Genomic DNA, 16,366 nt, shown 5'->3' on the forward strand with positions numbered 1-16,366 from the left:
TGCATTTAAAAGTTTATCTGAAGCTTATATGAGGCTTCAGCAGTCTGTCATATCAAGTGGATATGTGCCACATTTACAGTCTTTTAGGTAATATTTATATTTTTATCAGAAGTATTTATCACATATCACTTGTGTGCAATACAGTTATTTATCTATTTATCACTTGTGCAATACAGCATTTGCTCACCAATGTGCAATATAATGTATATTTGTATAGATATATTTTTTGTCTCGCTTATCATTCTCTTCTATCTCCTTTTTTAGTAATTGTAAATATTTCTTTCATAATCTAATTGGAATTAATTGGCAAATTTCACTGCCCTCAATGTTGCCATCCGCTGTGTTGCTGTGCATGTGACAAATAAAGCTCTTGAATCTTTAGCATAAAATTCCCTCTTTGTGTTTCCTTGGACAGTGTTGAGCTGCGGTGGAAATATAATAACAAAAAGAGGGACTTTGACACTAAAAAGACTGTAACATTGAAAGACATCTACTCATTTGGAAGCTTCATATTAGCTTCAGATAAACTTTTAAATACATTTTTGCACAGGAGGCTTGTGGATTTTGCCCCCCACATTGTAAGTGCATTATGAAGGGATCTTCTAATGGTTAATATGAACAGCGGGAATGATTACAGTGAGAAAAACCTGTTCCAGTGTTCATTTGGGCATCTGACTTGTTTTAAGACAGACTTGAAAAATTGTGAACCTGTCCTTTAAGGGGCAGAGAGAGCATGGAGGTCCTTGTCAACAGCAGATGGTAAAAGTCAGATTTATTTGACTTTCTATGTAAATAATATAAATTACAGTGTTTTAACGGTTGCTTATTGTATGTTTCAAACACATGAACATATAAGTGTAATAGGTCAGATTATTTTCTGTTTACTACAGTGAAATGACAGCAACTGGAAAAAATATATATAATTTTTTCACATAGTGACAGTAAAATATTTAACACCAGTATGTACAGTAAAACTATTATTCATACTAATTATTCTTACACATTTTCTGTGCTGACAAAAAGAAACTTCACTCAAGATCAACTTACTATCTTTGTCCAGATTACAACTGCATCTCATGGACTTCCTCAGCAGTTAGGTAACAGTGGTTAGTTTTCTAATGCAGATGGAGTAACTCTATCTGCATGACCATGAGATGCAGTTGAAAGCTCCTGAAAAACTCCATCAACCAAGGAAAACTAAAAACCAACTGAAAGCTGAAAAAGCTATTAAGTGAAGCTTGAGTAAATTTTAAGTTTTGCCAGATTACTATAGTCAATAAGACTTTCATGTTTGATTTTCTGTGCTATTTTTACACTTTTATCTTGCGTGAGAAGTTGCTGAATTTGCTGTAACAGCAATTATTACAAATAATGTAAAAGAAACAGCTGCATAAAATGAACAGACACCATTTTAACTCAGAAACTAAATAGACACACACATGAATTTAGGGTTTATTATTGTAACCATAACAATAAGGTGGATCTCTCTTTATTTTGACCATCAATTCAATCATAATTGTTCTTTTTATCACAGGCAATAGTTATAATAGTGCACTTTTTATATTTAAATTATGATACAGACATTTCTTTTTTTAAACACCTTATTCTACTGACCCTTATGGATGGAGAATAGTTTACAATCTTAGCCAGAGTTGGGTCAATGAAAGATGAAAGTGAAGGTGATGTGGTGATGAGAAAGATGAAACTGATGACGGTGAGCAATCATAAAGTGTGTACGGACAGTGAGGCAAACAACTTTGAAACAGTTTCTCTTGTGCTGATGATGGCTACACGACAGGTGAAGGCAGACAGACAGGTCAAAGGGACAAGGCATAAAAGCAAAGAGATGAAGAAGCTAATTAGCAAGCATTCAATGTGTGTGAGAGAAATGATGTGCCTGTTAGGGATTGGCTGTGTTAATCCATTTAATATTCCTGGGTCAGCCACACATCTCGACAGAACACCTGACGAAGGCTCCGCACGTGAACCAGCTCAAAATGTATCTGCTACAAAGTCTTCAGCTCACTCTCACTCAGCCATCCATCCACCCATCTCCCACACACATTTCCCGGTAGCAGAGATAAGCGTGATAAAAGAGATGTGAGATATAAACAAAGATCATTGGAGAAGTAAGATGAGAGCAACTTGTCAGTACTGCTATCAAAGTCGTTCTTTTGAGTGGAAAGAAGCGCTCAAAGAAATAGTAATGAGAAATGATATACAACGGGTTTCTTGAATTAGCTCTTGATATATATTTTTGTTGGCATAAAATCTAGCTTGTAAACTAGAAATCGTACATGACACGAACAACCACATGACCAAATAACTTAATAAATAAATACATAAATAAATATAAATAAATAAATAAATAGATGGATAGATAAGTGAACAAATATATAAACCAAAAAAAAAAAAAAAAAAAAAGTCATCAAACAAACTGAACTGTAGCACTGTGTATCTCTCTGAAAACATTCTGCTCTTTTGTTGCATATTGTGCTGTATGGAAGACTGGTGATGAACATCGGCTAGTCTGATAGAGTACTGGAGTAATACTACATGACTGTCTCGAGTTGCTACTTCTGCTTGCAGAATGCGGCGACTCTTCAGTGATGAGCGTGGGTGCAGTGATGGACTACTTGGCTTGTTGGTGAACACTGACGTGAGGCGCATATGGGGGGGAGGGGGGTTAGGTGACTCTTAGCTTGCTTCCCATTTTGAAGTCCTGTTCAACAAGGAATTGACATCGCAAGAGTTGTGAGTCCGGCATCATGAAAATGTCCACTGATGAATTTCCTTGGTGGGTTTTTTTTTTTTTCTTTTTCTTTTTTTTTTTCTTTTTTTCAGAGTCAGTGCGTGAATACTATGGCAATAGAAGACAAGCTTGACAAGAAAGGTGGCTTCTGTCTGATCCACAGGCCAGGAATGCTCTTCTCATTCAATGTGGGCACAAACAGCTGTGATGAGGTTCATGGAACTATTCACGCATAGTGTTTTTTTTTTTTTTCTCCATATAGTAATGTTCATATTTCTGTTCAAATCAAAAATACTTTTCTTCAGAGCAACAGGGGTCCAATGCAAAAATCGTAGATGCATTAGTTCATATTGTCTCTGAGTCAAAAGAAAATACAAAAGAATCAAAACATTTAACTTGAAACGAATGCCCGCCAAGAAGCAACTGGTCGGCTTCTCCTTACCAACACTTGACGTGTTCTCTGTCTTCACTGCTATCACTGTGCTACTGACATCCTCAAAAGAAATATGTAAACCTAAATAAAAACTAAATAAAAAAATATTTTTTTTTCACATTCACTTACTTAGCTTACTTTGTTGGTTTTCTTTACCTCAGGAGAAGACACTGCTGGAATTCTCATTTCCAGGATGTAGTTTCTCCTGAGAAAATCAGGACCTTTTGTTCAGCTCATCACCACTCACTGAAGTGGTAGCAGGGTGCTAACTCTTAGGGTTCATCTGCTGAGATACATCTATATTTCTTTCAGTATGGATTGGTAATTGCATGTTGCTTGATAGTGATATGAGCGCACTGGTTAATTTTAAGAGTAATCTTGAGAACCATCACAAGAGTGTTATTTCTTTTTGGTGTCAGATACTGTATTACAATGATATGGTAGACTAGCCTATCTGATCATGTCAGCATCCTTTAGCAGGCTGATTTGCTAACTGGCATGCACATTAGCACTTCAAAATTCCTAGTTTGATTTGTGAAGCTGTATCTATGATGGATACCAAACGGCTCATTAACATATAATTTTTTTTCATTGAAGGGTGATTCCTTAAACACTTCGTTCTCATTTAAGGGAATCCTGGTGATCCAGAAAGGATCAAGACAATGTTGAGAAAAAAAAAGCATGACGGGGAAAAGGCTCAATTCTTGCTATGGTCAAGCACCTTCAATAACTTAGTCAAGGAAGAATAGGAATAGCTCATGGCTTGCAGGGATACTTGGAGATGAAGTTATACTACTGTCTTCTTTCCGGTGTAGTTCAGGCATCCTGCTGCGTGCTCTCACTTTCTATCCTATGGTTGAGATTGGGTTCCATTGGAGGACAGCAGTCGGGTTCTCTCTTTTGCCGAGCCTCTGCGCTGCAGAACTCCCCCGCTGCCTCCTATGCCTCCGCCATCTGCTCGGTCGCCCCACTCACACCTGTCGCCCCCACCCTCGGAGCGCCTCGAGTTTTGGCGGGTGGGGGTCCCGTGGGGCCGGCCATTCTTCTCATCTGGGAAGGGATCAGGAGAAGAGGACAAGAAAGTCACTCTTACGTACATGTGCTAGAGTGTCTCTGGTCAGGGCTGGAAATAAACAGGCACTTGAGAAAAAAATGACCTTTAAAGCTTATACAATGCATGTTCACAGATGTTCAGTTAATAATAAGAATGACAAACTTTATTTATATACGGCCTTTCATACACAAAAAACTGCTCAAAGTGCTTCAAAAAGAAAGAGGTGACAGCTGACAGTCAGAGGTGGCAACTACTGTCTCCACTGTAGATGACCTATGATCTTTTAATGAGTATTCTCAACATGTCCGTAGCCTCTATAAAAGGATATTTAAGCAGACAACAATGGCAATTAATGCTGATTCCACAAATTAAAAATTGAACAAAAAAGTAAATAACAATAGCATATAATCAGAAAGCTCAACAGCCAAGGGTTAGTAGATAGAGCTGTTTTGGACAGACAATGCTGAAAGCAGCAGCATCTTCTGCTATAAATCCTGAAAGGAAAGAAGTATGTGTCATGTTCTTTATTACATAGAATAAAATATATTTCAGTGTTACAAACTTCAAAGAGTGATTAATACACAAAAGAAGATGGGTTAGTGGTGCAGACAAATGTCCCCAATAATCAGTTATGCTAGTAACTCTGCAACATGTTAGATAACATTTACATCAATAAGAGACAGTTCCCAAGGGAATTTGAAAGGGGATGATCAGTAATGTCACATTTTGATTTTCTGTGTGCAATGATTAAAGGCCGCTAGGCCATGTGTATTGTGAGAAATGTGACAACTGCCAGGTACAACTGATACATGTTAGAGAAGTTTGAGACACCTTTATTTTTTTTTGATGAATCATGTCTGGATTATTACCGGTGTCAAGGTCAAGTGAAGTGGAGTTTAGGAAATAAGCTCCGCATTAGGAGGGGTTATGAGAGGTATATAATTTAATGTTTTATGATTTTGCATTAGGCTCTTCATCCCGGGATCAAGGCCTCGGTTTGCTTTGTATTGCTCTTTATGTAGAGTAAACCTATTCACATTGAACTCTACCAGCTTCCAGTGTATTTCTTTGAGTCTTTCTCTTATAAGTTTTGAGTTTAATGCTAAATTGTGGGTGACCTGAAGATTTATTGGCCCATTTGAAAATTTTCCCAATAATAAGGCTGCCCCTGGAAGAACCTAAATGGATAAAATCAAAGGGGAAAAAGGTTAATTTCTTACTCTGGTTTGTGTTTGTTCGTGTGTAAGCAGTCTCACCAGATAGGGCTTGCACCATGGGTTGATCATGGGAGCTGAGAAGCTGGGCTTGAATCGTTTCCACCACTCGTCTGAACCTGCGACTTGGACCTAGAGATGGATAAATGCACATGGACACACAAACATAACCAGAGCTGGATATCATGCAAAAAATATTTGACACCCGTGCTAATATGATAGGTTTCATTAACAAAACCAAAACTTGACTATTTTAAGGCCTTATCTTACTGAGATTAAAGATAGTTTTTGACAGAAACCTTTCAAGATTTCTCAAATACATCAATGCTTGAAAGAATTGGTAAAAGTAACAACATTTTGATTTAATCCAGGAAATATCTGATCCAAAAAATAAGTAAACAAGACTAAGAATCTGAGTCACATCCAAGCTTTTAGTGGCAACTTTCATGCCTCAAATAGGCCTAATTTTAATTTTTAGGTATTTCTTTAAATTTCAGTAAGTACAACCAAAACCCAATCCAAAATGTTAATATTTATGAGGATGTACAGTAAAAAAAAACAAAAGTAGTTCCATTCCCAACTTGCCTGATATGAGGGTGAATGTCACGCTGTAGATTCCCGTCTCCCTCCTTCCCTCCCTCTCGGTCCTCTCCCTGTCCCGCTCCCTCTCGCCCTCGGAGAAGGCAATGTCCACCTGGAACTTGACGGGCTTCTGGAAGACGGAAGGGCCGCCGGAGGACTTGTACTCGGCCCGGAAGCTGGTCTGGGAGAGGACGCTGTGACTGAGTGACGGGATCTGTGTGGTGGGGAGACAGAGAAGAAGCAGAGAGACCGACAGACTTACGAGGCGGGAGAGGTATGGGGACCAACGTGAGTATAGGGAGACAAAGGGTGAGGGTGAGGAGAAGAGAGAAAGAGTGAGCCATTGGTGAAAGCAAAGTGAGCCATCAACATGCCAAGAGTGAGCAAGACTGAAATAAAGAGAAAACTGAAATAGTGACAGAAATGAAGTGCGTACAGTATGAGAGTGAACGTGAATTCCCTACAGCTTTGCCAGTGAGGGCCATGCTTTCTGCAAACGAGCTGGTGAGCTTCGATACTTTGAGCTTTGAGAGGCGTGAAAGACAGACGGCATCAGATACTCACAGACAGGAAGGCGTGGACAATGTCAGCTTTGACAGAACTCAGAGGTTTGTCTCTGATCACCACAAAGATCTGCTCCTCTTTCTCCAGGCCGATGAAGTTCCCAAACCACGACTTCTTAGCCAGCCTGGTAGACAGACAGAAAATGCAATAAGCAAACTAATTGAAAAAGCACACAGGATGACAACCACTTGTCAGCGGTAATTTATCTTAAGAGGTTTTGTCTGTGCATGAATGATGACTTACTCAGGGCTGGATTCTGGTGTTAGACTAGACATGTCTTCTGATGTGGGAACTAAAAGAGACAAATCACTATTATTTAATTCGGTGTACAGCCAGAGGACACATATAATTGAGATATAATACATTTTTCAACATTAGAGAGGTATGGAACGCTGTGCATTTAAAGGTGACATATACTTTTCGTGATTTTCTGTTATGTATATACTGTTATGATGTTGGATATCTATGCTAAACATGGTCAAAGTTTCAAAACTTGAGGTTAACATATGTAGAAATTCTCCATGCAAGTCAAAACCCCAGGCTTCAACCTGCCCTGAATGCTTCATTTGAGACATTTTTTTTCCTACCACAGTTGCCCATAAACAGCTGTCCGTTCTGTAGTCTTTGTTGCTATGGATTTTCCATGCATTGTTTGTGTTGTCTACTTGCATATTTTGGTACTGAGATCCTACTACTATGGTTTATTTCATGGTTTGCTCCGGAGCCAGGGGAAATGGAGGGGCAGCTTCCAAGAGCTGGCAAACCAGAACAAAGTGGGCTCATCAAGGGGGCTTAAAGAGACAGGAGCTAAAACGGCCTGTTTCAGACAGAGGCTGAACTGAGGTGCTACGTAAAGGGTCAGTATGACTTATATAAGGAGTTTTTTTAACTGTAAATTATGATTTTCCAGTAGAGCCCCAGAATAAAAATATAGACCTGTAAATGTGCATGATATGTCCCCTTTAAACAGAAAATGAGTGATTGCCAGTGTAAACTCTCAAAACTCCCATACAATAACAAGTGAAACGTACAGGACTGCTCACCTTGCAGTTTACGGCGATGGAATCGGGGTGAGCCCAGCAGATTATTCTTAAAAGAATTGAGGCGAGTCCTCCAGTGGGCAGAGCTGCTGGCCGCCATGCCGCTTCCCCCACCTGGGCTGGAGGGCGGTGTCAGCGACAATGAGCCCACCCCTCCCCCTCCCTCCGCCCGCGAGGAGGACGAGGACGAGGAAGAAGAGGGCGGGGTGGAGGAAGGGTGGTGAGGGTGGTGGACAGGGGTGCCCAAGGGTGTGGGCAACGGAGAGCCCTGGGGAGTGACCTGCGGCACAGAGTGGGCAGAGTTTGGGTAGAAGCTCTTAGTCACTGACTTAAGGACAGAGGACGAAGGGAAGAAGAAACGGGGTATAGGTGAAAGGAGCGGAGAAGGGGAGGGTGAGCGGGAGGATGGGTTGTGCAGAGGCAGGGATTTGATGGGCTGCAGATGGGGTCGGTCGGCAGGTCCCTTGGTGGGCAGGGTCTGGGTCTTTGGATGGGGGGGAGCTTTGGGCTTGTCATGAGCCCGTGCTGAGCGAGGAGTAGTGGTGCTTCCCTGTTTGGGCTCCTTTGTGAGGGGCGTAGCGGTGGCAGAGGTGACGTCTGATTGGCTGAAAGTGAAGACGGGGCTTTGATAGGACTGGGGAGTGGGTTTGTGGGGTGAGGGGGGGGTAGGAGAGATGGAAAACAAGAAAGAGAGGGGATGGAACATGGAGAAAGAAGGATGGAAATGAATAACATGCTTCATGACAAAAGAGTGCATTTTGTGAGTAGTGAAAGTGTCAAATGCAATTCTACCGCTGACTATAAAAGCTTTAATTTTGGATCACTTTTTTTTACTAGTGCCATTCATATCTTATGGTGACAGCTGTGGTAATGACAGGGTTAAGTATGCAGTGACAGAGGACAGTGGCAGTGAAGGCATTACTGTAATTTCTGGCAGTAAATGTTTCCTTACTTTACTAATTACTGGTGGTTTTCATACAAGTTTGAACATGATCAAACCAGGAGAGCAAACTATCCTGTAAACTGAAAATAAACCATGCGATTTCAAGGTTCAATATTCACTTTTAAAACTATTGTGAAAACAACTAGCTCATGCATGATGTAGAAGAGAAGTGACGTGAAGACAATAGAGAAACTATGAAAATGCCACACAAACCTGGTAGGTGAGATTTATTCTGAGGAACTGGTGTTGTGATCATGTGTAAAAATGACTAGAAGAGCTTGGTAAATGGATGTTTCATGGGGTTGTGAAGTGCAGTTAGAATTTTTAAGCAGTTTAATGTAGGGGTGGGTGGTATAATATATTCAGTAAAGCATACATCATTACAATTTTAAATTAAACATGTTCATACCACTGAATCTTATGCATTTTTTAGTTTAAGAAAACAACAATTTTCCAATATGTTATGTTATATTTGTATATGTTGTATTGGGAATATTATCACACAACATATGGAGAGATGGTTTATACCTTAAAATCCCAAGCCACAACTGGTGTACAATGCTGTTTTCACCCAGCAGTCAAAATCTACATGGTCCAAATTTGATCCCAGCCAATGTAAACACTGCTGCATGGGCCGCAAGGGAATGCAAACCATGTGAACTCTGACTGTTGGGAAACTGTGCAGCACATGAATTGGCGATTGAGGCTTTAATTGTAGAAGTAGGTTACAAGAGGGAGATAAGTAATACAAATTCATAATGTTAGAAATTCAACATTTCATAATGCACGCTTGTATCATGTTCATAGATAGTGCACATTCTAGCAACAGTTTCTGTGTGTACAGATTGTTGAAAGCTGGCCGACAGGCCCTTACCCTGGGACTGCTGAGAGGGCTGGAGGAAAGACCAGTGGACGCTCCACTGACTGAGCGAGACCTGACAAGAACACCAGAGATTTAAAGATTATCGAAACAGACATTATATTGAGTATAACCAGCAAGAAACGCTCTGTATATTTCATATTCAACTTTTAGAGTGTGTGTGTACTGTTATGTGTACGTATAATGTACTGTACCTCTGGCTGTGTGCAGCTGTGTCCAGGGCCCTGCGAGGTGGGGTGGGAGACCCCTGTTCAGTAACACTCAGCACCTCCAGGCTCTTCCTCTCAGGGCGGCAGCGTCCATGGCGCGTCAGCATCGGAGAGTCCACGCGCTTTCGAGGAGGGTCTGCTGATGAACATTACGGAAATGTTAACACAGGATTTACATCAATTTCAGCAGTTTGGCTATACAGTATGTAGATGTTAAAGCATGTTGAGCAACATTACATGATACCTTGTGGAAATGCCATAACCAAATAAGACCACTCTCAAAAAGATTGTTTTTTTGTTTTTTTTAATCCCATGACAGTAGTTTTGTTAGTTTAAGTGTTTCCCCAGTAATAAACCCTATTGCTTCCTGTTTGATGGAGACGTTGCTCCCTGTTGTCACCTTGTCACTATACATTTATTTTCTCCTTTGCAGCTCTGAAAAGTATGATCATGTTGAAAATGATTTTTCCACAGGCCTTTTGCTCACTGCACCATCTGTCACTGTGATAAACTTAGCTCCATTTGCACTGGCAGAGTAGCTGCCCTCTCCCAATTTTGTCCCATAGAGAAATCCAGCAGATGCCCTGTGAAGTCTAGTTAGTAAAAGAAAATGTAGTGATGACTAAAATCTTACACATAATTCCATAAAAATGCCATCATTAATATTATTTTTAGACAAAATTAAAGAGGCTTCTTGCCAAAAAAAAAATCCAAACATCTGTCATCTTAAAAAAATGATGGAAATCACAGTAACTGTATGTCAGCTGATGACTGTCAGTTAAAAATATTTCATCCATATCCCTTGAAATATCTTTTTTAAAAAATAAACAAAAAGAAATCTCACATTCATGGTCAGATATTGCTGTGTAGTAGTAGCAGAAGTGGCTGTGTAAGGCAACAGACTCACAGGCTGCAGTACAATTCCTACTCAGAAACTGAAGCTGAGAAATCAGCTCTGTCCCTTGAGTGGATCCCTCCTGCCCCCTAATGACTGACCTACGTCATTGCGCGGAGGCAAGTCCTCATCCTCATAGCTGGGGTAGCGCTCTTTCCTGTCCAGCAGTAGGTAATAGATCATCTTCTCCTGGTTTTCTCTGAGGAAAACAAAATGAAAAGAATCAAGTTTAAATTCAGAAAGAAGCAGAAGTGGATGTAGAAAGGGGCAACATTTTACTCGAGTAGATAATGCTGCTAAAAAGCCTGCGTAGAGGATAAGCAGGTTGTGGCAAGTGACCTCACCATACAGCCGCGAGAGTGGCTTTTAACAGTGCAGCCCGTCCATTTATGGATACACACACATGGATTTCATATGTCGGATGATCTTTACAGAACAGCTCACCCTATTTAACTGATGACATGTTTATCCAATACTCTCCACTGAAGCATATATTTAATGAAACAGACACAGCAGAATTGTCACCTTTGCATCTGAACTCCCTCTTACTCCTCATCGTACTAGTCATACTCCTGTATATTCAGAGATCCTCCAAAGGCAGCATTCCTAAACTGAATACGTCATAAAAAGTCATTCAAAACTCAGCCTTTTATAAGCACAAAACAGTGTAAATTTGAAACCCTCTTTCTGGTGAAAAACTTGATTTTTTTTCTTTACTTTTAAAGTTGACAAGGAGTCCCTGGCTGCACCATCACTTTGATCCTTGTGAGGCAAGATCTTATTATTAGGCAAGGTGTGAAAGCCCGTCGCCACAGGCCTCGTCCTTTGTCAAATCTAGTCCTTGAATTTGGTCACAGCTTCAGTCTATTCAAAATCTGGTGTCTTTTAACACAACTTGACACAACCTGAGAACAGGAAACCATATCCCTTCTTCGCTTTCCACCAGCACTCAAAATGTCTGTCCACAATACACAGAGGCCAATAAGATCAGATGCTGAAACATATTCAGAACAATCCTGAGTAACCAGAATAATAATTCCTGTCCTGTCAACACACAAATTAAAGTAGTGGCCTACAAAAAAACCAACATTTCAAGTAAGGGAGTAGTGTATTTATTACATGGCTATTCCATTGTATTATGTTGTACAAACATTTCTATTTTTCTGATCAATCAGTGTACAATCAGGTGCTCAGAAACACTTCATTTAGATTTGAAAAAAAATTTGCTTACTCTTCACATTGCAAATCACGTGTGAGCTTGACTCGGTCTCTGAAACAGCCCAGCGAGTGCATGCTGTCCAACACATCTGGGTCCAGCTCAGTCAGGGACAAGATTCGCCTCACACACACTCTCCTGGGAGGAGGCTGCTCGGGACACGGCTCATTACGACCACCCCTGGGAGCCACACGCACACGCACACACACACAGAAACACACACTTGAGTGACATGAATATGAATATGTGTGATTAAATATGACGTAACATCACTTGAAATCAGTATTCCATTCAACAGTCGAGTATGTAAGAATGAAGATATACTCACAGATACCAGGCGTGTTTCTGGATGGTCTCTAGCTGTAAGGGGTGACAGGGCAGATGGGGCCATTAGTTTCTACTGTCTGTTAACAGCCAGATGGTCAGAGAGCTGCACTGTGTAAACAGTTCACACCAGATCCCTTGTTTACGTGCACAAAATGACACCTCATCAGTTATGAAATTGTATATTAAAATCAACATTTTTTAGTTTGCTATGTTGATTGATTTTGACAATATAACAGAAAATTATGCATCACTAAGTGTGCTGGAAATATGTTGTCAAACCAGTTTAGCCAATTGTAAATTTCGGTTCTTGTGGTGAAAACTAACGTTGTCTCAAATATGTAGAATATTTGGGATTTTACTTGGATACAAGAAACAAATTGTAAAACTGTAGGTCTCATCATGAGTACAGTCTACATATGAGACTTCCAGGTGTTTAGGGGCCATCCATTCAAACCCCCTGTGTACGAGCACAGTCCCGTACCGTGAGCCTCTTTTCAGGGTTGACCTCAATCATGCCCTTGAGCAGGGACTGGCAGTCCGGCGGGATGAAGTGTGGCATGTGGAACACCCCGCTCTTCACTTTCTCCAGGAGCTGGCGTAAATTGTCATGGTCAAACGGCAGGGCACCCTGGGGAAGAATGAGAAAGGAAGAGGGCAAAAAGGAGAGACAAAGGGAAAAACAGATGTAGTAAAATAAGATAGACAAAAGGGGAGAATACATAAGAACAGTAAACTAAGGGTGTATTCACAATGGGATCAATCTCAACTCTTGAGAACTTAAGGTCTTACCACCAGCAGAGCAAAAAGAATGACCCCACAGCTCCACACATCTGCTCTCCGTCCATCATATTTCTCTCCCTGCCAAAGACAGAATCCCCATGAATCCATTCACCACTGACTATTTAAAAATGCAAATGAGCCACATTACTTGATTTAATTCACTGAGATTATTTCAGATGATTTAAGGCTTATCCAAGACAATACAATTTAATTCGGAAGAGATCTCCGGCAAAAGAAACATTTTATTCCATTTTAATTGCACTTAGTCCATCTCAGTCAAAAACACAGTGAAACCATCTTTTTATTGATACCGTAGAACCGGATTATCTCCTCAGACTGTGAGTGCTCTCCAGAATCTGCTACTAAAACAGCACAAGTCACAGACTCCATTCTCCATTAAGGCTTTTTAGAGTATTTTTTTTAATGATTTAGAAGCAATAGGTGATATATTTTTGTTTGGCTCATATAACCTTGAAATATGTATGCCCCTCTGGACGAATAGTTGACTAAAACCCTTTGCTTATTTTCATTACAGCAACATTTGAGGAAGATTGTTGTACAGGAGCTGAACTCTTACCCGAATGACTTCAGGGCAAGCGTAATGTGGTGATCTGAAATGAAAGAGAATTATGTTACAGGCAACATTACTATGCTTATTAGTCTGGAAGAATGGGCAGTAGTGCTAGTACTACTGTAAAGACTCTGTGTGTGTGTATGTATGTATGTATATAGGCACATTACATAATATTATGTAAGATGCATAGACTTGCATTGCAAGTTGCTCAGAATCAAAATATTACTATTTTTTATGCACGTTATTTCTGAACACACACACACACATACACACACACAGTTGGTACTCACCCACAGCTGGTCTCTAACAGACTGTCTCCCACCTGTAGGGAGGCCATGCCAAAGTCAGCAATACGGATGTTGTTTTTCTCATCCAGGAGCAGGTTCTCAGGCTTCAGGTCTCTGTGACTGCATGCGTACAACAGAAACTTTATTAGTGCTCATATTGTGAGTGCATGAGTTTAAACAAATGGCCTTTTATTAATAGTAAATATCACTCCTGTGCAGTTTATGGCTTGATATAAGAGAATTTTGTGAACATATCACTATTACTAATATTATTAAAGATGTATTATTTATCCAAGATACATTTTAATGCTACTGCTTAAGCTAGCACAAACCTGTGACTTATTTACTATGACACATCATATTGGCATTGATTCTTTATTGTTTAAAGAGAAAACTATGAATAAACAACACTAGAGCCAAAGGGGTTTTATTTTCAGACCAAAGGCCTCAAAACAAATTAAGTTAAGTTAGCAGAGGAGCCCAAATCATCACCCTACACATGACCCGAACCCCAATCAATTAAAGTGCCACTGCTTTATGCAAAAAACTAACCAGATGGAGTGACTGTGGCAGAAATCCAAAGCAGAGATGATCTGCCTGAAGAACTTCCTGGCCTCTTTCGGAGTTAGCCGGCCCTTCTTTACCAGGTAGTCAAACAGCTCTCCTCCTGACACATGCTCCAACACCAGGTATCTGCCGACATACAGGCACAACAGTGTGATTTTAAATCTTAAGTCTTGAGAGAGGTTACAGGAGGACAAAAAGAATAAAGTTAGAAGGAAACAATTTATGAAAAATCTTAACTCAGACACTTTTAAACTGATAGATAATCAAATTGTGATGTTCAGTTGATTCTAGGACCATGATATTGAGATGAAATCTTGTAATTCATCTTTTTCATGTATTCACTTTCAGCCAGCCAGCCAACCTGCCTGTCTACTCCAATAGCTGCTTTATAAAACATTGTTTTTCCTTACGATAGATCAAAAACAGAATAATTGTAGGAGTGGAGGGAAAAAGTGAGAATGAGAGCGACGACAGCGGATTATTATAGTTCTTAGAATAATATTTGTCAATCCTACACCAAAGTTTAGTACTGAACAAGAAAAAAACCCCATGCAGACTGTATTGAACCCTGTTAGGCAACTCCTTTGAACGCAGAGTGAACTCACAGATATTTGTTATTCTCGTAAACATCATGCAGCTTCAACACATGCGGATGCTCAATCAGTTTCAGAATGGCAATCTCCCTCTCAACCTGGTCAGAGAGAGAGATATAAAAAGGAGACAGACAGAGAGAAAGAGAGAGATGCTAAGATGTAATCAAATGGCAGAAACACACAAGGCAGTCGGTGTCACTTTGAAGCAACAGAGCTGTGGTTAATTGATTAACTAATACAGAAGTTAAACATAGACAACATGGAGCAGTGTTGTGTGCAGCGTAATACATATCGCTAGATACAAAATTAGCATCGTTATCGTCACTGTGAGCAACAACCTCATCCACGTCATACTGTACCTTCATCAAGACTGACTCAGACAGCTTCTCTCTGTTGACTATTTTGATCGCTACCTTCTGACCCGTAATACAATGGACCCCGAGCTTGACCAGTCCTGGAAGACAGACAGAGATGTAGAGACAAACATGAAATATAGAAAGAGGCATCATGAACTGTATTTAATTCTACTTAAAGTTGCAGTTTCAATCCACTCTCCATTCCAAGTTTTGCCATCATTTTATAGTAAAAAAAAAAAAAAAAAAAAAAAAAAGGAGTTTGATGTACTCACCTGTCTGTCCCTTCCCCAGTGTTTTTTCCAGTCGATATGGCCCAACATATTGAGCGGACTGACTTAAAGACAGTTCCTTACTCATACTGCTCTTACTGGATGCTAATGCACTACTACTACTACTACTGCACTGTGATTATTGCAATTACTGTGATATTATACAGCTTATACAGAAGTTGTTGTGTGGATACAAGACAGTGGTAAACTCAGAAGGACTACCTTTTTATTTCAGTGATAACACTGCTACTCTGTAGTTACTGGGTGAACATGTTTTTTTTGTTTTTTTTTTAAAAGTCCAACTGGAGTTGACTTACAACATCTGGATGATAAATAACATTCCTCAATTAAACCTGGTTAATAAACAAAGCTAAATGCGTTTTTTTTTGTTATGAAGCACGGTAAACATGTATAATATTTAACAAAACAGCTTGTTAGTGGTAGATAAAAGCAGAGAATGATGACAAGGAAATTACTAGGCTGTTTTATGCGTTAAATACCGACCACTACCCTAAAGGTAAACATAACAATGTAGGCAAACTAATGGGTTTCACCTCTGTACATTAGCTTATTTGTATAACTTACACCTTGTCTCATATATGACGTTATCTAACGGTTAGTAAGAAAATTAACGCATTGTAACGTTAACGTTATATAGCCTTTAAACGAGCGGGGCTTTTACACGTCCGCTGCGAAGATTTATATCATTTGCTAGTTGAGTCCACCAACAAAACGTCAAATACGTCAAGTGGACGCTAGCACCGGTAAATTAAATCAATTTAAATGTCTCAGTCAGGCCTGTTTTACAGGTGCAACAACATGCTATTTTAG

General features: G+C 39.9%; 1 protein-coding gene across 8 annotated transcripts; it reads right to left on the reverse strand.

Moving 5' to 3' along the window:
- Window positions 1-1,440: 1,440 nt before the first annotated feature.
- Window positions 1,441-16,325, reverse strand: brsk1a (BR serine/threonine kinase 1a). Of its 8 annotated transcripts, none has more exons than XM_044338196.1 (19): window positions 15,539-16,325; window positions 15,270-15,364; window positions 14,923-15,008; window positions 14,303-14,443; window positions 13,754-13,870; window positions 13,467-13,500; window positions 12,899-12,967; window positions 12,591-12,737; window positions 12,111-12,142; window positions 11,798-11,962; window positions 10,668-10,765; window positions 9,657-9,807; window positions 9,457-9,517; window positions 7,643-7,919; window positions 6,843-6,891; window positions 6,600-6,723; window positions 6,039-6,249; window positions 5,460-5,585; window positions 1,441-4,235 (listed from the first exon to the last, which is right to left on the reverse strand). In XM_044338196.1, exons 1-19 carry the CDS (start codon window positions 15,621-15,623, stop codon window positions 4,036-4,038), a joined length of 2,268 nt encoding a protein of 755 aa, XP_044194131.1. In that variant the 5' UTR covers window positions 15,624-16,325; the 3' UTR covers window positions 1,441-4,035. The 8 variants fall into 8 exon arrangements, with proteins under 8 accessions (XP_044194131.1, XP_044194129.1, XP_044194125.1 ...); XM_044338194.1 differs by having other exon boundaries at window positions 5,496-5,585; window positions 7,643-8,273; XM_044338190.1 differs by having other exon boundaries at window positions 7,643-8,273.
- Between the last annotated feature and the right edge of the window lie 41 nt (window positions 16,326-16,366).

This window comes from Thunnus albacares, chromosome 20 (genome assembly GCF_914725855.1).
Source record: "Thunnus albacares chromosome 20, fThuAlb1.1, whole genome shotgun sequence".
In the NCBI taxonomy this organism is placed as follows: Eukaryota; Metazoa; Chordata; class Actinopteri; order Scombriformes; family Scombridae; genus Thunnus; species Thunnus albacares.